The sequence below is a fragment of the Manis javanica genome, chromosome 1 (genome assembly GCF_040802235.1).
Source record: "Manis javanica isolate MJ-LG chromosome 1, MJ_LKY, whole genome shotgun sequence".
Classification (NCBI taxonomy): domain Eukaryota; kingdom Metazoa; phylum Chordata; class Mammalia; order Pholidota; family Manidae; genus Manis; species Manis javanica.
The window spans coordinates 194456195-194482177 of record NC_133156.1 but is presented as its reverse complement, the minus strand read 5'-3'; the positions used below and the strand labels follow the sequence as shown (position 1 = coordinate 194482177).

Here is a 25983-nt window from a genome sequence, read left to right as displayed (position 1 = left end):
CCAGGTTTATCTTGCAGATTATGGACTTGCCTACAGATATTGTCCTAATGGGAACCACAAACACTATCAGGAAAATCCTAGGAAAGGCCATAATGGGACAATAGAGTTTACTAGCTTGGATGCCCACAAGGGAGTAGGTAGGTTTCTTTTTTTCTTACTTATATTTCAGAAAAATGATTTTAGTAAAGAGTAATAAGGCTCCATGAAATGACCTTTGCATAGTCAGTTGGAAGAGTGAGAGTAACATTGGTGAGATTTTTATCAAAATAGTGAATTCCTGTTATGCTGATAAATATTCTTCTAATGAAGAAGATGTAGACTGTGATAAGTGAGAAAGGAGCAAAAGGGTGTCAAGTAAGCAAAACTTGATACTCCTTTTGAGCAGGAAATCACTAGTTTGTAGAGGTTAAGCTTGGTTGTCAGCAGTTGAAATTTTTATGCTGTTGAATATTACAGATTCAGTAAAGTTGCACATATGAGGAAATATTCTTGTTTTTCACTGTATCCTTATCAGAGCTTTAGAAGATGCCATCTCTCAACATTAGGAAATCTATTCTGAAACTATAAAGTGTTAACTTGTGCAAATCTCTTCTAGTCCCCTTTCATATATCTTACTTATTTAAACTCACTTTGATAGTATTGGAAACACATTTGCAGGTAAATTACATACATAGTCCTTTTATTGGATATTGATTGTACTGCCTTGCATTCCAAGGCAAACTTAATTCAACAATTCCCTAATTAGTTAAAGTCATAACCTATGTCTTGTATTCATTTACCATTAATTAAACCTTAGCTGTTTATTACACTGCAGTCCAAATCCAATAGCCGACCCAGAAAACCATAGAAAAGGAAGTACGAGGTCAATATTGAAAATATATGGTACAGAGTCCCACTGATGGTTGCTTTGTTCACAATCAATATGGTCAATGCAACTGTACTTTCTTAGTTGCTCTGTCAGCAAGACAAAAAGTCAATTCTAATGTTATGTTAGAAAAAATGGTGATTATTGAAAAACTTTGGCTTACAAAATTATATTCTTTGTAAACTTTGTTTATAAAAGTATTTTCAAATGTACTAAATTATACAAACAATTTTTAAATGGCTTTGAAAGAACCATATTTTCACTTACAGGCAATTAGACATTTGCACTTGTTAATGGTTGTTGAACTGTTACCCTAAACAGATACTTTCCAATGAGTTTTAGTTGGTGTGAACAACTGTATATTATTGTCTTTTCTATTAAAAGGACCACTGACCATGTAATACAGAGGGTCTTGATCATTTTCCAGAGCAATTAAAACCCACATTAGTTTAAGGTAGGCCAATGTAAAAGTGAAACAAGTGTGTCAATTGTATACTTTCTGCCTTACAAGGAAGAACCACAGGTTAAATTTTCTGAAATGGGAATTAGCTTTTATACTTCAGATAAGAGTAGAAGAAGTCACTACATTTTTTTTTCAAAGATAGTTTGGTTAGGAAAATAACAATCACTGAAATTTATAGTAGTATGTACTATTTCACCATTTTCATTGTTTATGAATCAATGAGCATTTAAAGATACAAATGGGACAAAATTAAGAAATGTTGAGTCAAATGTTCAATGGTAGTGTTTTTTCTTTCAGTTTAAAGTAGTTTCACTCTTAATGAATTTTGTTCTTCACTTTTGCCAGATGTATTAGTATGAAAGAATTTTCAGAAACCTGGAAGTACTGTTTTGATAGTGGTATAACTGGAAATTCATCATACAGAATTTTGGTCCAGTTTTGTTAATAATGATATTAACAGTTGGGCCACTTACTTCAACTGATAGCTCTAATACTGATATAATCTGGTTTTCACTGTTAAATAGCTAAGAAACCACTGTGATTGTGGAATGAGATATAAAGTTGCTACATGTTGGTCTAGTCAGTGTTTGGACTGTGAGATAATTCTGAAAGCCCTCTACAGTCATTTCATAGTTTCAAAGTGTTTTCATGATGCTGTCATTGTGAAAGCTTTGAACAAATTTTCATTCTGTGGTCCATTTACATTTTTTCCTCCCTAAATAATAATAGATGTTGATGAGCTGGGTAGATTTCACCATGCTAGGTCTTTGGGGAGAAGATTGAACTAAAAATAATGGTAGAAAGATGCTAATACTGGGAGGACTACTCAGAGGAGAACCTACATTTCTTTTTTTTGGTATTTGCTGCAAAGTTATATGCTGGTGTGAATACTCATTTTTGCTATAGGTTTCACAGGATTCCTATGAAAAGTAGATTCCCCTAATGCATTTAAAATAGAGTTTACACTAAACTTTTAGGCATATCTCTATATATAGATACATATCTCTCTCTATATATATACACATATACATCCATATACACACATGCATATATGCATATATGCACATACATACATGCATATATACAGATGTATATGTGTAATACATAGGTACATGTAAGTATATGTGTTATTTGCTGAAGTTTTAATATGCAGCTATACATCATATACATATAATCCTCAAATGTTTGAATACTACTCATTCCTAAAGTTTTACATTTAGGTTTCCAAAATAAAACATTTTACTTTAGAATTTTATTAGAAATAAAATAATCATTTAGTCATATCTGGAAACCAGAATACATAAGGCCATAAATCCTGCAGAATATTTTCTGTGTTTACTTTCAGTACAGTCACTATGTAGTTTAATCTCAGAAAAATATTTCTATACTAGTCCAGCTCTGAGATCAAATAAATACTGAGAAAGGTAATGCAAAGGAAAACATAAAGAGCAAAACAAGTTATCACTAGGAAATATAACCTCTAGTTGTCAAAACATTTGCATATGTGTCAGGGATATTTGTTTGGTTAGACCCAAAGAAATATTCAGGCTTCAATGTAAAACTGACTTATGAATTAGACATTTAACAGAGACTGTTAGCAGAGATCAGACAGTCTGATCAGGCTACTTTTTGTAGTGGTTATTTAGAAACTGAAGCTAACTCATTTTCTTGTAGATTAGTTGGATTTTTTAAATGAAGGAACTTGTATAAGGTGCCAATCAGCAGTCTCACCTAAGCATTTTCTAGTTCAGCATTATGTAAAAGGAGGGTAGCTTATATTATTACAAACCAAGAAATATGAGTAGGGATAGATAGTGGTAGATGGACAGATGGATGAACAGGCAGGTAACCATCCCTGGAAATATCATACATCTCTGTACATACCTGTATGTTTTAAAACTTGCAGTGATTCTTATCCAGATTCAGTTCTCTTGTATAATCTAAAGCATTTTCTGAGTGGCTGAAGTAGTTCCTATAGTATAAAATAAGAATAATAGATGTTGGGCCTATCTCTTCTATTATGAATTTTTACTTCATAAATTTATACTTCATAAAAACTAACATGTATAAACATTGACATATTTTGGGTTTGTTGTCTGATAATTAAAGAGACATATCTGTGTCAGATACACTATTTTAAAATTTGTTACATTCTTAGTAATGTTAAAAAGCAGTATTTGGATCAATGTGTGGTATGGATTTTTGTAGATTTTTCTACTCACTGAGGCATGCAGTCAATACCTAATTTCTCTAGAGATATACTACATTTAACATACTGAGCTTTTTTAAATACTTCAGGCCTGTGCTTTGAGTGTATAATACTTGTTAGGATTTGATAACATTGATGACCATAAAATATATCTAAATTGCATTTTAAATGTCCATTTGTTTAATATATTCAATATTAAGGAAAGAAATACATTACATACTTTTTTATTTTGTCAATTTCTACAGTATGTGTGATCCAAGTCTTGTGTTATTTCTTGCTTAGTTTCATTTCATTCCAATCTAGCACTCCAGCTTACAAAATATATGTGAAATAAACTGAGAATGTATTTTCATGTTAACACACTTGGGAAAATGACATATTTTACACAATATTTATCTTCTTAAACAATAATTCAAAAAAGAGAACCCATTTTCAATTATGATAGCATATTATAGTAAACCATCGTGGTACTGATGTGCTCTGTTGTATCTGTTATAGTCAGAAGAATATAGTGTTGATTTGACTGCTATTAATAGTCTTTGGTTGATATAAACAGTAATGAGACCCTGTTCCTTCTATATGGCATAACCCAATTTTGACATTCAACATGACTTTTGAAGTCTTGACAATGGGTCTTAGACTGGTTGGTTGGGTTAAGAATATACATTTGGCCTAGTGTAGGATATACTGTTGCTCTGTTGAGTAACTTTTTCCTAAGCCTCACACAGTAATGTTTCACAAAAAACTAAACCTTAAAATATAAAAGATACTGAAAAAAAATGAGACCTGGTTTTAATATTTTATTTGAAATATGACATACGGTATTTTACTTTCCTAACATCCTTTTTAAAGTTGTAATAATTTGTAACCATCATGAAATTTTCTAGCTCTTTATACATCTGAATTGGCAAAATATTGAATAATATAGGTTACTAGATGGAAAAATTTTAAAAAAACTTCATTCCTTAGTCACCATTCACTTCATCAGTTGGGCATCTTACTGAGATATATTCTACTTTTTCAAATTTGCTTTATTATTTCCTACCAAACCTTGTTTTACTTCACAATGTTACTCTATATAAGAAATAAAAGTAAACAGGAAATACTTTAGGGAAATAACCTGATCCATCTTGAGATTAACCCTTACTTTATCTCCCAATGTCTCTTTCATTCCATTCAGTGAATTGGGCCCAGATAATTTTATTCAAGTTTATCATTACAATAAGGATAAATTCTCTAAGGTAACTTGTCTGTTGTTCTCATAGCAGCTTGGAAGAACACTTAACACTTTATAAGTTAATGTTTAAACTAGACACACTTCTTCATCAGAATGGAGTAGTTTAAAAGAAAGTCTTCATGAAAGTTGTGAAAAATTTTTTAGTGTTAACAGCTTAGACTTCAGGATCTGCTGCTTGTTTACTCCTTGCCAAAACAACCGTCTTTGTGTCAGTGTGTCTTTTGGTGTTTTTAAGTTAAAATGGCTGCTTCAAATACTTCCCTAACTCTGAAGTAGAATACATATGTTGTTTAAATGGTGTAAGAACTAACGATGGAAGCAAAGTAATTACTAAATTGAGTGTAGGCTTTGGATTCTGAAAGGCTTGGATTTCAAGCCACAGCTCTGTCAATTTTTGCTCTGATACTGAGCAAGTTATTTAATCTTTCTGAGACTCCTACTTGTCAAGAGGGTTAATCATACTTACCTATGTGAATGCTTAGATGATTAAATGAGATAATATAAAAGCAGAGAGATCTGCACAGTAGCAGTTCTGTAAGTTAAGTCAATTATTTTCATTTTACTTATGCATTCTAATGTCAGGTGTTTCTGGAATCTGCTTTCTACTGAATAGAATTCAGATTCTCACCTGTGCTGTTGTTTTTTCTTGTTGTTATTGGTACTCTTAGCAGTACTTTAGAAATGTTGAGCAGTTGAGAACACTACAGGCTTTCAATGAAAGAAGTCATTTACATGTTCCATATTAATAAGCTAATTAAAATTAGATGCAAAATTTTATTTAGAAACTAACGAGTGTGGAGAAAAAAACATTAATAACTGAATCTTGCTACATTTCCAAGGAGTAGCACCATAAATAAAAGTTTCATCTTAAAAGAAACCTATATGAAAATATGCTATTAAAGATTATATTAAGTATCAAATGTAACTGAAGAACCTATTTAAAATTACACAGAAATGCAAACTTTACCAAAAAATCCATATTTTTCAACTTGCAAATAAAAAAATATTTTATATCATTAGATATTAATAGACCTCTTCAACTATGATCAATTCCTGTTTTTTATTTTCAGCATTTTAATTTTTTTCAGACAGGAAATAATAGGATAATATAGTGAATATATAAATATTCACTTCCTAGATTCAGTAATTGTCATATCACCTATATTTTGATGATGTATTTTAAAGTCAGTTAGATATATGATCAATTCATTGTTAATTACACACACATAGATGCTAATATTGTCATACAAAATATTTATTTTTAATTAATTTAACAGATATTAAAGTTATCTTCTGTGTGCAGTAGCTGTAAAGAAGATAAAATCATTGGTAGAATCTTACAATTTAACTTCACTGAAACACATGAAACTTTGCCATTTATCCTCCCGGAGGGAATCTCAGGGAGAAGTATACTCACTCTTTAATGGTGGGAGGAGTGAAGGCAGGATTTTTTCTTTAACATTACCTTGTATTTCTACAGAATTTAGTGGAAACAGTGATAAAACATTTACCTAATCATAGTCATTAGTGTATATATGTATTAAAAGAAAAATAAAGGCTGAAAAGTGTGATCATGTATTTTAATTTGGGTAAGTCCAAACTATGATAGTGAAGTAAAGTTAACTCTCGAAGGGCTATTTCAGATGAAGACCAGTTTATGAAAGACTGACTTCAGAAATCTAAATGACTTGTCATTACTTACAGCTTCATATCAATTAATCCCTCATTTAAGGGGTGAGGGGAAGTGTCTGGGAAGGTTCATTCCATTCTAATTCTGATTGCTTTTCCCTCAAAAGGCCTCCTTCTTGTGTGTAGCCTATGTAGTCCAAACAGGTGCCAGAATATAATTTTTGGAAAATTAAAGGATCTGAATTTTTTTAAGTGGGTAATCAGGAATTGCCATAATGGAAAAGGGACCAGTGAACACATATGTACAAATGGAACCATTCCATTATTAGTGGGAGATTTATTACTGAAGAAATCACTACAGAACAGCATGGTAGAAGATTGTTTGTATTTTCATAGGAGAGCCAAGTCTTGCATTAGGACATTGTTGAAGCTTGTGCAGGAAGTATATGGCACCCATGGGACTACAGCATTCTGCTAAATGGAAGGGCCTCTAATAATCCAGTACTGTAATGTAGTTAAGATAGAGTGTGTGCAAGAGCTAATCTTGTCTTCTGCTGTTATATTAGCTTAGGTATGGTAACCAAAAGTAGTTACGATGTGCTAGTAGCATTGTTCTTTAGTAGAAGACTTTTTAAATTAAAAACTACATTTACTGAGTGACTTTTCAGAGTTTCTTTAATGAAAAATAATAAAATAGGGTACCTGTTTACAGCAGATTTAACAGCCACATATTGCACTTAGGAGATTTTATATCCCTACACAGATGAACATTCAAGCAATGGTAGAAATGTAAATACCGGCCCATTTCACAACAATTTGTAATGGTTATAAAAATGAGTCTTTCTTGTTAATGTTTTGGAATTTTGTTAATGTTTTAATCTTTATTTCAGTAATATTTGTTATATTTGATGTTTCTTAGATTTCATTGTCAATCATTTGAAAGAAGGCACTTTAAAAAATATAGTAAGTTATGATAAAACTGGTCTTCAACATTTAATAGTTCAATAAAACTATTTACAGTGGCCTAAAAATGTTATTTTATTTATAAGCCATCTTACATTCAATTCTGAAAGCATCTGTTTGCTTCAAAATCTACTTCCCACCACTTCCATGCACATCATTGCTTCACCTTTATTTTATTTTCAGGATACATGACTAGAATTTTACCTTAGCATTCCTTTTATCTCAAAACAGTATTTGCAAAATTTTAGAACCGTGTACCCCAAACTGTAAGCGTATTTTATCTTGTACTTTCATTTAGTTGAAAACTCTTCAGACAGACCTGTGTTTTAATACTGCACACTAGATGGCAGTTTTGCCATATTCTTCAACTTCAAATGGTAGTAGTGTGAGTGCAACAGGAAAGGCCATCAGTGTTTAGTCTGCGCTCAGAGGGTCTCTGCATGACCAATGCAGACCCCATGGACTTCCTGTAACATATGTTAGCAATTTAGCTGCAGACATTTATTTCTTTGTTTTACTGCTTGGCTCTTTGAGAAAGTGTTGGTGCCAGGTTATGGGTTGTCTGGATCATGTCAGAGGCCATGGAGATCAAGTCCATATGACAGGCCAGACTAAGGAAGGATGAAGTTGGAGGAGGTGAGGAAACTGACCCTTACTTTCAACAGCAACAAGTCACTGACTGTGGACTGGGGCCAAATGCCTGGGCGTTTAAGTTTTACTCCAGCTGAACAAACAAAACATACTGCCCATTTGGCTTTTACATATTTCATCAGTGGTAGTTCATTCACTGATTTCTCTATTTCTCAAAACTTGCTTATCCCACTTCTTTCTCTCTTAATGCTTGCTTCTCTAGCTCTGTCCAGACGAAGTGACCTTGAAATCCTTGGCTACTGCCTGCTGCGGTGGTTATGTGGGAAACTGCCCTGGGAACGGAACCTGAAGGACCCTGTGGCTGTGCAGACTGCTAAAACAAAGTACAGCTTTTCAAGTATTCCATCATGTACAGCAACAGGTCTGAAGGAATACATTAAAGGGAGTTAATATCCTAGAGAAGACTGTCATTCACCCAAGATGATAACCAAAGCAAATTTCTTAAATATGAAAAATGTTTGAAAAACCAGTTTACCGACATAAATTCCATTAAATTAACACCTATGAAATCACATGTACATAAGTTGTAATGTAAAATATAAAGTGAAATATTTGTTCCTCTACATGGTGTTTTCTATAGCTTATATTCTAGGTGGTGGTATTTTCAAGGAAGAATATTTTCAAATTAGCATTATGTAAGTATATGGAGGCAGTCGGATTCATATTAACTGTGCAAAGCAGAAATGTGAAATGGGACAAATAGGGCTTATGTTTTTCAAGTGAAAAACAACATACCTCCTTTTTAATCCTGTATCTTGGAGGGAGTGTATTTTGTTTCTTAAGGAAGAAACAAAATTTTTATATGAGGTGTTTATAAACGAGAATCTTGCAGCCACATAAACATTTTCAATATTCATACTCAATTTTTATCACCTAGAATATGTTAGCATGAGAATTAGGTCAGATTGAGAATAGAATACGTTATGATTTTACCATTTTTTCATTGATCAGGCCAAAGAAAAAGTCAATTGCATGTAGCATAGAATTTTCAGTTTTTCATTATATACCAAGATATGCATAACAGTAGTTATCCACAGATATATCACAACTAGGAAAGGCAGCCATGTTTTAAGTAGGGCAAGACACAACAGAAGTTTACAAAAGGAATAGCTGCTCCCTAGAAATCAATCTTCAAATTCAGTGTAGCATTAGTTCTTTATAGAGAGAAAGGCTAGCCTGCAGATGCAGAATAATACAGACTACGTTTTTAAATACTGACATACATTATATGAAATATTTCTCCACATGGAATTTTGATCATCCTAGCCCCTCTTCTAAAACTAACACATTTATATAAGTCAATATTAGAACAATCCAATCAGTTATTTACTGCAGTAATTGGTGTGCCCATATTAACCCTCGTGTAACTGACATTTTTCAATAAATGGGTCAAGTCAAAGCATAGTAATCGGCACATATAAACAGTCTCATATCCAATTTTTCTCCTCAATTTAATTTGAATAATGTACTTTATTTTAAAGACTAGCATTTTAATTCTAATGATGTATCTTTTTTTTTACTAAGACTAATACAATTTTAGCCCTGTTAATATGCATATATAGATACATTCATTGTAGATATTTAATGAATATGCCCAAACAATAAGACATCATGTATAATAGTAAAATGTAATGCTAATAAACACAACCTCCATTTACATTTTGGGGTATTAATATCTTTATTTTGATATGTTTATTATAAACCTACAACCCATTAAAGCTATTATCATATTATAAAGTTTATAATTAAGGTAATCCATAGATATTTTTAAACTTCTTATAATACATAATCACAATTTACTCAGCTTGCTGAGAAGGCATAACACTGATTTCCCTGTAAGGTCATGCTTGCATACACAACCACAATACTGTTTCTCCCTTATGCCCTTTATTTTCCTGACATAGGTTGATATTACATCAGTGCATTTGTTGTGCAATTCTGCCTCTGCCAGAGTTGTGAATCAAAAATTCATATCCATTATTTTAGTTGAATGTATATATATTTGTGCATGAAGCAACTTAAGAAAATTGATCTTGTCATGAAAACTGTCCATCTAAAACACTGGAACGTATTAGAATAATGCGTTTTTATTTTGTCCTTTGGATATTTCTTGTTAACCTGTTTAATCATAGAATGGCATAAAACACTGCCCAATGGAGAACAATATACATAAATAATTAAATAATTTACCCCTCCACAATGGCAAGTACCTGAAGAAAAATATCCTGAAAATTCAGATTTTTTCTATATATTTTTTGTTTTTTAAGATAGATACCCCTACTTCTACATTTCTACATCTACAAACTGAATTAAAGCATTTAAGCTGTAATTCTACATTTAGTTTCTTAGTGATTGCTATGAAATCGATCAGTGAGAACTGAGGGATTCTCTCACCCCTGTCCCCATCTTGCCCTCTTACTCATTACGGGTAGGTGAAAAAAAGTATTGGAAATCACAATATTGGTGACACACCAACATAGAATTCTAGTTTTGTTTTCTAATCAAAACAGTGAATCACAGGATTACAAACAATTGTGCATCACTTTACTTTGTTTCAGGCTGTTGGATGAACTCCCTGAGTCAGTGCTTCAATGGGCTCCTTCCAGAAGCAGTTGCTGTAAGTCAAATGGTAACTTCTGCTGTTTCCTGTGTGGTTTACAGGTCACTACATGTGTCATTCTTGTTTTTAGATTTTGCTTAACCCACCTCCTCCTTTCCACAGGGTAAGAGGAAACTCTTCAGGGTTACAGATAGGTTGCTAGAGAAGGGGGTGTTTAGGTTCTCTTTGACATTCAAATACAATGTCACATGAAAATATTTAGGCAGTGTTCTAGGCTTTGCTGATTGTTTTATTTTAGATACATATTTTGAGAATCATGCATAGGTTTAATAGTCAACTGTATCTAGTATTTCTCAAGTTGACTTTCTGGTTTTGTTCCTCTGTATATTGCTTAAATAAAATAAAGTTGATCTAAGGAAATACTACTTTCAAATCAGTAATTCAAAAACCTAAATCATTACTTAAACACTTGAATACTGTTTAGACTTGGGTTATACCAACTTAACAGCCAGCAAAATAATTTTGGATTGGCAAAGGCATATAACTTTGAAACTTGGAGGTATTTATCATTAAACGGTTTTCTTTTTCAAATTAATATAGAGTGTTTGATAATTCTTTAATTGACCATATTATCAGTAAAAATAGTCAATTCAGAATTATTCAAGTGCCTGTCTGTTTCATCTTTTTCATGTGCATGCACGGTACAGTGTTCAGCACCAATCTAACAACTGAGTTTGATTGTCTTGTAGAAAAGAGCCCACTTCTGTTGTCTTGCTTGCTTTTTCTCAGATACAGATAAACAGAATGACTCTTGCTCTCTATTTATATTGGACAATCTCAACGTTAGCTTTTAGCTGACTTACAAAAGTAAATATGTACAAATGACCCTCTTGCTAAGGTCAAATAATATCAGTTTCCATCTGAGAGTTAAAAAATTGCGTTAAATCATCTTAAACTTATATTTACAGCCCTTCTTTGACAAGAAACCAAAGTTTTCATTTCCATAGGTAACAAGAGGACAAACCAGTCCTGCTTTCCTATCTCCATTTCCCAAGCCCCATAAGTCTGCCCCAGTGTGAGTCCTCTGTGTCCTGCTTTGTATAGTCCCTTTTATTCTGTTGGAGGGGTTGATCAGGAGAGTATTTTCAATTGTGGGGATGGGCTAAAGGATGAAAGTTTTTCACTTTTCTAACTGTACTGAGTACCCTGGTCAGAATGCCAATATTCCTTTTTGCTAATATTCTTATTAGCATTTTTACCAAGTCATACAGTTTTTATTTTACTCAATAGGAGAGCAAAAAAGAGAGATGGGGAGATGTCAAAAAACGTTTTAAGTGTATATCTCCCTTACTTTTCCTGTTCCTCCTACACATAACATAACTGCTCAGTTTAGGCTTAGAAAAAAGAAAACCTAGATGCTCAGAGTTGTACGGAGTAAATGCTTGTGGGCCCCTGTATATTCTGTGACACTTTTGCTGCCTGAGATAAGAAGATTGAGTGATAAATGATAGGAAGAGTGCCAGGTTCCTATTTTTCAGTAAAACCATTTATTTTAGTCTATGCTATTATTTTATAAAATGCAGGTATCTGTTCCTAAAGCACAAAATGTTGAAACTTTAATATTAACTTCTAAAGGTCTCTTAAGTTACTTGGTTGTGCCTAGGAGAGTGGGTATTGCAAGCATGAAAATCAATCCAATTTACAAAAAGTTTGTTGGGGAGGAAAAATTTTCTGCCCTTCAAGGTTCTTCTTGATGTTATAAAAATCAAATTGACATGAGACAGATTAATAGGAGAAAATGAAATTTAATTTTGTATATACAGGAACCCCACATACATGAGAGGTTTAAAGATGGAAAGGTTAAATGAGATACTTATGCCCTCCTGGGCTGAGGAGTGGGATAGGGGCTTGGGGCTTTAAAGGGGAGGAGGGCAATTCACCAATAAGAAAAGCAGGTATTTGGTAATTAGATGTTTGCCCTGCCATACAGATGGGTCACTCAGATGAAATTTATCTCTGGTACAAACTCATTTTGGTAAAGGCCCCAATTTAGATTCTTCTAGGTGCTTACAGGAGGGGCAGAAGTTTCTCATGAATCCACAGGGTCTTGATTGCCTTCAGCTCAAACAGTCCACAGGACAAAGTGGCATATTTTAGAGACACTTGTTTTGAACACCTTCAGTTTTATACTAAGACATTTTATTAAACAGCCTGAAGTTTATAGTCTGCATGTCCAACTGAATGTAATAATGTTTGAAAAGTTTCTATCTCTTGAAATGATAATCAGTAATAATAATAATTTCACTTGCTTATATTCAAGAATATCTTAATTTCATACTGCTCACAGCATTTTGTCTTATAAGCTCTGGAAATATGCTAGCAAATTTAAAAAGTGTACTTAATATAATAAATCCAGTTCTTGGAAGGGTAGCACTTAAACTAGTACTACATCACAATAGTTTAAACTTCAGGTTTATAATAATAAATTTATAATGGAGGTGGCTTTTTTCTCCCTCTCCTGTCTCACTGGTACTTAATTTTTTTTCAAGCCCAGAAGCACGAAGGCTTTGCAGTACTGCTGCCAAGTCTTCCATTGTCTTCCAACAACAATTTGTGTAGAGTGTTCCCAACATATTTATCTTTTTCCTCCATTTGGGATATTTTGGCTAATAGAATTGTAATACATACAAAAACTTGGCATACCAATCCTGAAAGAACCAAAGAATAACATAAGATATATATATTAAAATGGCAGTGACTGTTAATTTAACATTTTTTCTCTTTGGCCATCCTTTCAAGAACTGGATGCTCCCGGTGGGCTCCTGGAAGCATGAGTTTTCAGTTGATGAAGCCATAGCATTTGCTAGTTAGCAGAGGTCTGGTGGGCCAAGTGGTAGGTAACAGAATTTGATGGACACCAGAGAGGAAGAAAGTGGGTTCAGTTACCACAGTATCAACACCACCACCCTAGAGGCAGGAGTCCTCATTCAGCTCCAACAGCCTTAGGTTCCCAGAAGACAGCTGTGGGCAATAGGGTATTATAAAATGGTCACTCTCTGACTTTCATGGAGAAAAGAGGTAATGACCATTCCTTTTGGAGTTTTTGCCTGTAGGGAGTGAAACCCAGTGTCTCTACAGTTCCCTACTTGAACTGAGGGAGGCCCTGAAGGGGAAATGAAGGATTAGGAAATCACTCCTATTAGCCCTATCAACCCACAAAGCTTCCCAGATTTTCCCAGCATGGGATATAGACAATTTAGTGAGAAAGTAAGATGTACTTATAACCTGAATCAGTAATAAGTTTTTGAAAGAGAAAGGCATGTAAAACTAGTTTGTGGAATATCTAAACATCTCTGTGAACACATGAAAACCATGCCAGTGCATAAACCCTATATGGTCTTATCACTTACATATGTCTCAATTCTAGATTGAACCTCAACCTGAAACAAAAATGCAAACTACATCTGTGTCAAGGCAACTGTTTATAATTTCTGGCTACTCATTGTACTTACGTTTGTAGTTCATAACTTTTTGGATGGGCGTGGTGGTTTACTGTATAGTCTTAGGGCAGAGATTACGTTATAGAAAAAATCAAAGGTGGTAACTTCTCATCCTCCTGCTTTCTCAGAAGACAATGTGGCAGATGCACTGGGCTAGCTAAGTAAGGAGGACCTAAGGGAGGTTTGGTGAATTATAAAGTCAGTAATGCCTAAAAACATAGAATTCAAGGTCATATCTATGTCCTGTTCATCATCCCAACATGAAAACCTTAATTAAAATTTGCAGTCATATTTTTCCTTTCAGGTAAGTTTGTAAGTAACATTTGTTTTTAACTGATTTAATGCTTCAGCATAAAAGTATGAACTAAGTCTAGTCTATTATATTATTCATGTAGTTCTTAGTCGTTGTATCCAATAAATCAAAATCACTAACTGTATTTTTAATTTGCTTCCTCCGATAAGATTATGTATTGTAAATATATCAATAAAGGTTCATAAAAAATACTAGTTTCTCCCATCTTTTGAAATCTGGATTACTATATTTCAGCCATTTGGGATATCATTTAAAAAGGACTTTTCATTGAATTGTTCATTCTTTGTTCAGGATGTGTGTGTGTGCGCGCATATGCATGCATACGTGTGTGAGAACAGAGATTTTGAGACTGAGATTTAGAGGAAATATGAATTGACAATTCTTGCCAATTATGAATGACATGTTTAATATTTCACAGGTGAAATAGCCCAATATTTGGCATGTGCTTATAATTTAGCATATGATGAAAAACCAAATTACCAAATGCTCAAGAAAATTCTGAACCCAGGTGGAATGCCTTTAGGACCACTGGAATTTTCCACCAAAGGAGAGAGTATAAATGTGTATACTCCAAACAATCAAACAGTAAGTAATGTAGTCCATGGGATCCTACAATTACGCTTTTCTACCAAATGAAGTTGTTATAGGTCTCATCATAAGTCTGACAACCCAGTTTCTTATTACATTTAATTCATATTTCCCATAATTCAGCTCCAAGAAATTTTGTTGAAAGTTGTGACCTATTGTCTCTTAGAGAAAAATAGTAGGATATGTGGCCTATTTAATGTACTATTAAAGAAATAAAGCAATCACTGATGTCATAGAGATATGAATAGTGCAAGATAAAAAGTTATTTTATTTTTATTTTAGTTTATGATTTTATTCATAAGAACTTTCATTTACTGCTTTTTCTTACGCTTTTCTTTAATTTGATAGTGATATGCTTAGATTTAACCTGATTATTTGCATCTGCTGATATTTCAATCTATAGAAGTAATTCTTTTTAAAAAGTTTTGTTTTTAAAGTTACAACTGCTCCTTTATCTTCCAACAAACTCCCATACACCAACTTACAGAAAAAAAAAATTAGAACTTGAAAGAATATAAAAGAATTAGGGCTTAACTTTTAAAAGGGTTGGGGCTAAGCTGAGACTTCTGTCAGCAGCATTAATGGACAGGCAACTAAATGTCCAGTCCTTCCTTGACACTATCCATATGTAAAAAATATTTTTCCTGATGCAAGTACAATAAGGTGAGGTCAGGATGCCATTCATTTTTAATATTTGTTATGAACTTTGGATCATCACAAGTGTTCATGAGCCAAGAATGCAGGATGCAAACTAATGTGACTGATAGGCTGCTAGATGAATGGTGAGTCAAGTATCAGTGCACAGATGGTTCTGATTTGCTGAATTTTGTAGCTGCTGCAACTGAAGACATAAAATATCCTTCTACTCATAAATTAGCTCTTTGGAAGCAAAACCTTGGCACCAGAGCTTTACAACCTTCAATTAGTAGGGAAAGAAGTATTTGAATGACTGTGGTATTGACATCTGTAGGCCTGCATAGTAATCATTCCTAATAGAAGAGAATATCTGTTTGAGGAGGTTTTGCATGGCTAATTAACTACCAGTGAGAATATGTAATTTTTTCATGATCTCCTGATTGTCACCTTTCTCTCATGATACAATTACATTTTATTGTTGCAAGTGCCTCACAAACCAATTGTCAGCACTATTTACGTATTGCAGAAGGCAGAACAAAAGTTCATGTTTAATAAAAAGCCACTGGATTTTGATCTTGGTAATTACTGAGACTTATTTTAACAGTTTTATTGACTTTTGTGTTTTTATCACTTTTGCAACAAAACAAAGAGCCATTTCCTTGACACAGTATTTCTCTTGCAATAATGGTCACCAGTTAATCTACACTAATTTAAGTAGATTTTTTTCCTTTTTTGTAGTTTCTCAGTTTCATAAACTTAATTGAAATATAAAAGAAGCCATTTTAAAAACTGATAGCTATATCCTCTGATATAAAATTGTTATCCACTAGAATTTTCAGTTTCATTAAATTCAAATGATATTTGTTGTAAAACCATTGTTATACTCAGAGAATAGATTATAAAACATTTTTTTTCCAATGAGCCTCAATCAAAAATACTTTATTCTTCCTTCTTGACTAGAACACTTGGAAAATGAGTAAAAAGCAAATACTAACAATAATATGCATTCTTAAGACCTTAGTTAATTTTTGTTAGCATTATATGATCAACCTCAATGTACAGACAGTAAGATGATTTCAGGGTATGTTTCTCAGTGGATCAACATTTATTGAATAATGACTTTATTTCTAGTTTTTTAATGTGCACAAATATATTTAATAATTATAGTAAAATTATATGTTCAGCATGTTGTTAAACCTTAAGTATCTTTATTTTTAAAGCTTAAAGATTTTATAATGCCGTGAAAACCAAACTTGAAAATGTTCAAAAGCAAAATATAACAATATAAATTGTCCTGTACTCAGTTCCCCTGAATGATACAAGTATAGCATAGTTTCCCCAATTGATTGGTTCTATAACAAAAATCATTTTAAATCCAGAATGAATGTCAATCATTCTGAATGGCCCCAAATTTCTCGATTTTTAGTCACAGAAATCCCTTATTAAGCATTTGTTATTCTGTTCGTGATTACTTAACAAAATAACGAATGGTCTCTGGCTTGTTCTTTTTGGATAGATACTTAAAAAGAAGTCAGTGGATAAGAAAACATAGTTAGATAAATAAAATGTTTCTATGATTCAGTATTCAAAGGAGTTAACAAATTTTGATTTTTTTAAAATGTTATTTCTTTCAGTGTAAGTGGTTGTGTCTTTTTAGTATTAACAAAAATGCATTTTGGTTGGGTATTAGAAAAACAGCACATCACAAGAATATCAGCAAACTTACACCATCCTTTTGCAAAAGAAAAATGAGGTATTTTTCTAATACTGGGTTTTACTAGTCATCATAAAGTGCTCCACGTAAACTGAGCCTTATTCTTGAAGTCCTCAAATACTGTTACTAGTGTTAAATTGGAAATGAATTTTTGTCAAGAGAGTAGAGACACTGATATTTTTTCCTGGAAAGCAAATCTTTTGCTTAGAATATTTGCCTCAATCAGAATGACGGTTTGTATAGCTGAAATCACTCTCCAGTAGTTCTGATGGCTCCTGAGGTAGCACTGTCAAATTAGAAGAATCTATCATCAGAATTACCACAGTCTATTTATTCCATCCACTGGGATTTATTGTCCAAAATTCACTGAAGGAAACTATGTCTCAGTAAGAATGTTTATTGAGGTAAGCTAAAGCTCTAGAACTCCCAGATGAAAATGCCAAAATCAACTCAGAAAACCAGCGGCACTGAATGCCTCAATTCAACAATTGAATAAGCTGTTTCTTCAAGAGCCAGCAGTGGATCCTTTGATCAGTTTATCCATATTTTCCTCTTTATTATGATGGCTGAATCCACATTGTAACAGTATAGACACCTGGATATAATGAGCCACCCATCCTTCCTAAATACTTGACAGGGCAGAGAAGTAGTCATAGGTCAGAGCTGAATGTTCAAGCAATCCTAATTTCAGACAAGTAAAAGTTTGTTCCTTATTTACTCTAAATCTGAGGTCCCCACATCAAATCCTGGGGTGGGTATATTATTATTGATTATAGTAATCTTTGTATTGGGCTTAAAAGCTGACAAAATTCTTTCTTGAGCTTTCTCAAAATAATTCTGTTAAACTTCGTATTTATTATCTGTAAAAAAAGTAGCATAGATATTCTGAATTATATTTTTGGCTTATTAAATTTTAGGAGTCCAAAGTATTCCTGATTTTGCAGAACTGTGAAGTGCCAATGAAAAATTAAATAAAAAACACATTATTCGAATAGCCACTTTCTTGAAAATGACACACATTTTGGACAGTATCCTCTTATTTGATTATGTGGGATACCCAGGGTGTTTTCTGTATTTACTTCTATATCTTTGAGAAAAAGTTTTACTTTAGTTACAATCAAGATTTAAACTTAATCAGCCCACTTTATTCCTACCATTTTAAAAGTTTCCTTGAAATAGGAATTTCTATCAACAGTTATTTTGTTTATTAGCTAGAAATGCTATGGCAGTGCAACCTAACCATCTGGCCAACTGACAGCAGATCCAGGAGCCATCATCTCTTCCAGGAAGCCTCACAGAGGATTGAATATATTCAATCTAATTTTGTTTGTACATCAGAGGCTCCCAGGCCAAAAACTGTTAAACTAAAGTGCCTAGCATATAGGAGGCACTAAAAACCTCAATCAATATCTCAACTAATCCTTTATATCACAGAACACATTTTCACAGTGATTGGCAAACCAGTGTTTTATTAGGGTAAAACCATGTACAACAGCTTTGGGAAACCCTTTGTTTCACACTAGTGGTATGATGAGCATTTATTACCACAACAGTTTCAGTGGAAGAGAGTGACTCAGAAGGTGGTTCATGCAGTTTGGGATCACTGAGTGGTGGAAATAAAGAACCCCTGAGTGATTAGGAAATAATTCCAATTTCTAGGTTACTGAAAAGCAGTGACTTTGCTATCCTTTGAGAAGCTGGGATTTGGGAGGAGGGGTGAATAGAAAATAGTGTTGTGACAGCTTAGCCCTATCCGCAAAACACCAGCATATTTTAAACGGAAGGAGTGAACACACTTGGCAACAAAAGCTAAAAATTGAGAGAGTACAAATTAAGGCTCTGCTTGCCCAGCCAATGGAGTTCATTCTTGGTTTGGCTCTCGCTACTCCATTATTTCCCCTTGTGCTGTTCCTTCCTATCTTCTGCCCCCTATTTAGCCCATGAAAAAAGGTGATGGCACTTTCAGCTGTGATAAACATGAAGCTGCTGAACAAATACTTCACATAAGGGTCTTCACTATGGCTTTCAATCTTCCACCTGTACTGAGGGAACTGCCCTTCTTTTTCCATGTCTACTTCAAGGTTATTGAGAGTCAGTCATCTCCCAAATAAGACCATGGTGTGAAAAAGAAACCTTACAGACAGCAAGCTTGTTGTAGAAGTTAACCTCTGATACATACAATATTAGATGACATAAACTGTTAATCATCTGCCCAAAGGTTAAAAATTACCTTTATGAAAAAATAAGCAACATCCTAAGCTGCTTTTATACATTCACATTAATTAGGCTCACTTCAAAGATAGAAAACTAAGATTCTAATTAATAAGAATTTAAATTAAAAAGGTATATTGGATCCACTTCTAGCAAAGGTTAATAATGAATTCATGTGCAGTCTTAAAATGTGACAGTTTTCTGTAAAAATGCCGTTATCAATAAGCAAGTTATCTGTAGAAGTAATTTCTAAAAAGTGTACAACAGTGACACTAATTTTAATTGGTCTTCTATTGATGAGAAAGGGTCTGGATCTTGCCAACTAGTATTTTTTTCTGTAACACCCATTTGTTGGTTTCCTTTTTATTCCTTCCTTTTTTCAAAGCTTGGCAAGTTTAGAGTTTTCAAAAATCTAGACATGAATGCATTTTTTTTACAAGTGTCAAAAGTTTTTATTATATATTATTACTTACTCTGTATCAACAGGTTGATTCGAGAAAGGCTGCAGCAAAGCAAGTCAATCAGATGCAAAAGAGGTTAAGAGAAAAAAATGTCCATAGTGAAAGAAGTGCTGAGTCCTGTGCAATGTGGAGAAAAGTGCTAAAAGAGGAGGCGCTGATTGGATTGCTTCACAATGAAAACGCTCAGGTGAAGGAGTTTTTGTAGGCTTTTTTTCCCCTCAATGTTACATTAGAATATGGCCTTTGCGAATAGATATTTTACTTTCTTCTGAGGGCCAAGGTTGTATGGTTTTGTTAAAAGAGAAGGGACAGAAAATATCCTATCTAGTAGATAAAAATCAAAGCAGGTGACACCAGTTATCATAGAAACAGAATGATAGCACATTTGGGTACAGATCTGCTTTCTTTCTTTAGCCTAAGAATGTAATTCAGTGCACTTAAATTTTTTATGCCATCTATGAACCATTAGGAACTCTTAACATATTCCATACTTTTACATTGGTTCCTTGAGTCTCACCCTTATAATCAAATGTAAGGAAGTATCTCTGTAATATGGTTGTATTTTAAATTGATGTATTTTTACATCATTTGATCATTTGGTTGGACAGCGACTCACCTTTAGCAGATGACTCATTCAGGCAAAGCAAAAGTCTTTCCTACTCTAACCTCTCTTGAAAGCATACAATACTTATATCTGCAGTGAAAAAAATTTTTTTCCCAGTGGCCAACATTTCTTATGATTTATACATGGTCATTTTCCCCAAATGATTTGAGGTAGTTTACAGTGTGAAACAGGATAATTTAATGTCCCTACCTTCCATTTCCCAACCTCCTTCCCCCACAAACTGGTATATTAGGCAGCTGAAATGATAATCACTAAGCTGAGCACTAAATTTGGCTCTGAACTTCTTGGCAGCCAAGGCAAAAATTAGAAGCATACAAATTAGGCATTTCTTATCTAACCAGCAAGCATACAAGTTTATGCAGAGAGGAATGTGTTTTTTTTAGTGCTAATAGGAATCCGTTGCATTTATTATATTATAAAACAGCATAATTGTTTTTTTATTTTTAAATTGATATACAAAGGAATCTACTTCAAGTGGACATATGTTATATGATGTCAAAATTAAAGCAAATTTGTAAAATTTATGACAAATATTCTTTGGTGACAAAATTTAGAGATTCTTGAGGGTTCTTTTTTAACATTTACTGTGTACCAGAATCACCTGTATATGGAGGCAGGGAGGGACTATAAAAATATTGATGCACAGGTTCCAAACAAAGAAATTGGTTCATTTTAATATCGGATGACCCATGTGTGTAGATGTCATTATTCCAGAAAGCTCTTTGCTCCTTTTCTCAGTCAGTCCCCTGACTCGAGACAACCACTGTTCTGATACTCTGGTTTTCATCACTAGATAAGTTTTGCATCTTGTAGAATTTCATGTACATGTAGTCATACAATATGCATTCTTTTGTGTCTGGCTTCTTTCATTCTGCATGTTTTCTTGAAATTTTTCCACATTGTTGCATGTATTAGTAATTCTTTTTTGTGTTGAGTGATATTCCATTGTGTAACTGCATCACAGTGTGCATTCCGTTCTTCTACTAAGGGACATCTGGGCTGCCCCTGGCTGCAGCCACCAAGAATAGTTGTTGTGGGCATTCTGACACAAGTTCCTTCTATGGATACATATTTTTTATCCTAAGAAGTGGAATTGCTGAGTCATAGAACAGAAGTATGGTCAATTCTATAAAATGCTGACAAATATTTCCTATTTTACATTCCCATCAGTCATGTTCCAGCCATCCAATATCCTTCCCAGCATTTGGTGTTGTCTGTCTTTTTAATATTAGTCATAGCAACATTTGTCTATCAATATCTCCTGGTGATTCCAATTATCATTCATCTAATGACTAATAATTGTGAGCATCTTTCATGTGCTTACTATTTATATATCTTCTTTTGTGAAGTCTTTTTTTAAATGTTTTGATTCATTTTTATTTGGATGATTGTCTTTATATTATTGAGTTATAGGAATTCTTTACATATTCTAAATGCATGTGTCCTGTCCAATATCTATCTGTTCTGTGGACCTGTTCTCTAAGTGTGCAGCCAGCCTATTCATTTACTTTAGGTGTCTTCAATTAGCAGAAACTATGTTAATATTTTTACTTTAAGTTCAATTTATCAATTTTTTTCCCTTTTCTGTAAAGAAATCTAAGAAATATTTGCCTACCTCAGGGTCACAATGTTATTTTGCTATATATTTTTTAGAAGGCTTATAGTTTTACTTTTCACTTTTGGGTCTATCAGCTATCTGAGATCATTCCTGTGTATGGTTATGAGGTTATAGATTGAGGTTCATTCTGTTCAATACAGAAAGCCAGTTGTCTCAGCACCATTTGTTAAAATATTTTCCTTTTTCTATTTCTTTAGAGCCTTTCTCAAAAGTCAGCAGACCATATAAGTATTTGTCTGTTTCTGGACTCTCTCTTCTCTTCTACCAATCTATTTGTCTATCCTTATACCAAAATCACACTGCAACAATTACTGCAGCTTTACAGCAAGCTCTGAAGTAAGGTGGTACAAGTCCTTCAACGTTTTTCTTTAAGAATACCATACCAATTTTAGGTTCTGGTCCCTTCCATAAAATTTAAGAACCAGATGGTCAATTTCCATTAAAAAGCAGAGATTTTCATTGGGACTGCACTAAATCTAAAACTCAGTTTAGGGGGAACTGAAATCCCAATAGCATTGAGTCTTCTAATGTATTAACATGATACTTCTCTCCATTTAGGTAAATCTTAATCTCTCTCAACAGCGTTTTATAGTTTTCAGTGTAGATACCTTACATATTTTCCACTAAAATTATCTTTATTTTGTTTCTTAGTCTGTTGTAAATATGTTTTTTACAAATGTCATATTCCAGTTATCCATTGCTGGTATATAGAAATACAGTATATTGGCTTGTGTCTTGGGAGATACCTAAATTCACTTATGAGTTCTGGTAGTTTTTTTTTGTATATTCTTAGTTTTTTCTACAGTCAGTCATGTCATCTGTGACTAAAGTTTTACTTTCTCCTTTCCCACATGTATGCCTTTATTTTTTTCATGGCATATTACACCTGCCAGCACTTCTAATGCTGCAGTGAAAGTGGGAATCCTTACTTTTGTTCAGTGTTGTCATGCTGAATTTAATTTGCTATTACTCTGTTAAAGATTTCTATCTCTACACTGATGACAAATAATAGTGTGTAACTAACTATCTTATTCTTGTAAGAGTTATGTAAGTTGGAAGTGTCTGTTTTCAAAAATATTGTAAGATTTGTCTTTCATAAATCCATCTTGGTGTAAAGTTTTGTTATGGGTAAATTTTAAATTACAAGTTTTCTATAACAGATGGAATGATCATTAGATTTTTTTCTTATATAGGTTTTGATACTGTGTATCTTTCAAAACAATTGTCCATCTAATCTAAATTGTCAAATTTGTCAGCACTATGTAGTTTATGATACTCTCGTATCCTTTTAGCATCATCAATATCCATGTTGATGCCCCTCTCATTCCAATAAATGGTAACCTAGTTTCTTTCCTTTTTCTTTTTTTTTTAATAGACCAGCCACATGCCTATCATTTTTATTTATCTTCTCAAAGAACCAGTTTTTGGATATGTTGGTTTTTCTGCTATTAGTTTTCTATTTCACTTCTTTCCATGCACTATCCTTCTACTTATTTTGGATTTAATTTATTCTTTCAGTCTTCATAATTGAAAGCTTTAATCATTGATTTTTAAGGCTTTTCTCTTTCCTAAAATATAGCTAAAGCTATAAATTTTTAAGCAGTGCATTAGCTATATTTCACAAGTTTTGATATGTTGTTTTCATTATTATTCAGTTAAATTTATTTTCTGATTACTCTAGACTTATTCTTTGACCCATATATAATTTAGATGTATGTTAATTGCTAAGTAATTTTAAGATTTTCCAGATACCTGTTTGTTACTAATTTCTAATTTAATTGTTTTCATCAGAATATATCCTGTATTTATTGCTATCCTTTAAATTCATTAAAACTTGTTTTATAGCCCAGAAGAATGTCTACCTTGGTGAATATTCCTTGTGTACTCTTTATTTCATGTTTTTTTTATTAGGGTACCACTGATATACACACTTATGAAGGTTTCACATGAAAAACATTCTGGGTAATACATTCACCCATATTACTAAGTGCCTCCCATACCCCATTGAAGTCACTGTCCATCAGTGTAGTAAGATGCCACAGAGTCATTACTTGTCTTTTATGTGTGACTGGCTTCCCCGTGACCCCCACCACACCATGTGCACCAATCATAATACTCCTCAATCTCCTTCTCCCTTCTTCCCCACCCACCCTACCCTACCCCACCACACCCCTAGTCCATTCTTGGAATCTGTGAGCCTGCTACTGTTTTGTTCCTTCAGTTTTCCTTCATTGTTATACTCCAAAATGAGTGAAATCATTTGGTACTTCTCTTTCTCCACCTGGCTTATTTCACTGAGCATAATACCCTCTAGCTCCATCCATGTTGTTGCAAATGGTAGGATTTGTTTTCTTCTCATAGCTGAATAGTATTCAATTGTGTATATGTACCACCTCTTCTTTATCCATTCATCTACTGATGGACACTTAGGTTGTTTCCATATCTTGGCTATTATACATACTGCTGCAATAAAAATAGGAGTGCATATGTTTTTTTGAATTTGAGAAATGTTGTCTTTTGGTAAATTCCTAGGAGTGGGATTCCTGGATCAAATGGTATTTCTATTTCTAGTTTTTTGAGGAACCTCCATATTGCCTTCCACAATGGTTGAACTAATTTACATTGCCACCTGTAGTGTAGGAAGAGTTCCTCTTCTGTGCATCCTCACCAGCATTTGTTGTTCTTAGTCTTTTTGATGTTGGCCATCCTAACTGGGGTGAGGTGACATCTCATTGTGACTTTAATTTGCATTTCCCTGATATGTGGAGCAACTTTTCATGTGCCTGTTGGCCATCTGAATTTCTTCTTTGGAGAAGTGTCTCTTCATATCTTCCACCCACTTTTTAATAGGGTTATATGCTTTTGGGGTGTTGAGGCATGTGAGTTCTTTATATATTTTGGATGTTAACTCCTTCTCAGATATGTCATTTACAAATATATTCTCCCATACTGTAGGATGCCTTTTTGTTTTACTGATGGTATCCTTTGCTGTATAGAAGTCTTTTAGTTTGATGTAGTCCCATTTGTTCATTTTTGCTTTAGTTTCCCTTGCCCGAGGAGATGCGTTCAGGAAAATGTTCCTCAGGTATATATTCAAGAGATTTTTGCCTATGTTTTCTTCAAAGAGTTTTATGGTTTCATGACTTACATTCAGGTTCTTTGTTCATTTCAAGTTTACTTTTACGTATGGAGTTAAACAATAATCCAGTTTCATTCTCTTACATGTAGCTCTCCAGTTTTGCCAATACCACTTGTTGAAGAGGCTGTCATTTCCCCATTGTATATCCATGGCTTCTATATCATATATTAATTAACCATATATAGGGGGGTTTATATCTGGGCTCTCTATTCTGTTTCATTGATCTAGAGGTTTGTTCTTGTGCCAGTACCAAGCTATCTTGATTACTGTGGCTTTGTAGTAGAGCTTGAAGTTGGGGAGCATAATCCTCCTAGCTTTATTCTGCCTTCTCAGGATTGCTTTGGCTATTTGGAGTCTTTTCTGGTTCCATATGAACTTTACAATTATTTGTTCTAGTTCATTGAAGAATGACATTGGTATTTTGATAGGGATTGCATTGAATCTATAGATTGCTTAAGGCAGGATAGCCATTTTGACAATATTAATTCTTCCTATCCATGAGTGTAGGATGAATTTCCATTTATTGGTATCTTCTTTAATTTCTCTCATGAGTGTCTTATAGTTTTCAGAGTATAGGTCTTTCAATTCCTTGGTTAGGTTA

General features: G+C 33.5%; 2 protein-coding genes across 6 annotated transcripts in view; one reads left to right on the top strand and one right to left on the bottom strand.

Annotated features, from left to right (window-relative positions):
• FANCL (FA complementation group L) overlaps nt 1-25983 on the bottom strand; it is a 171234-nt gene that overhangs the window by 55677 nt on the left and 89574 nt on the right. For all 4 annotated transcript variants that reach the window (XR_012121174.1, XM_073212889.1, XM_073212874.1 and 1 more), the window contains one exon: nt 3213-3300. Coding sequence is in view for 3 of the 4 variants with exons in the window: in XM_073212889.1 (XP_073068990.1) it covers nt 3241-3300 (60 nt within the window). In the remaining variant the exon portion in view is untranslated. The remainder of the gene's footprint in view (nt 1-3212; nt 3301-25983) is intronic.
• Nucleotides 1-25983, top strand: part of VRK2 (VRK serine/threonine kinase 2) — a 99698-nt gene that overhangs the window by 59721 nt on the left and 13994 nt on the right. Inside the window, exons 8-12 of one of the 2 annotated variants that reach the window (XM_037020445.2) lie at nt 5-137; nt 8220-8340; nt 10576-10646; nt 14809-14975; nt 20026-20187. In XM_037020445.2, the coding sequence (XP_036876340.2) occupies nt 5-137; nt 8220-8340; nt 10576-10646; nt 14809-14975; nt 20026-20187 (654 nt within the window). The remainder of the gene's footprint in view (nt 1-4; nt 138-8219; nt 8341-10575; nt 10647-14808; nt 14976-20025; nt 20188-25983) is intronic. The other variant, XM_037020447.2, reaches the window with a different exon arrangement.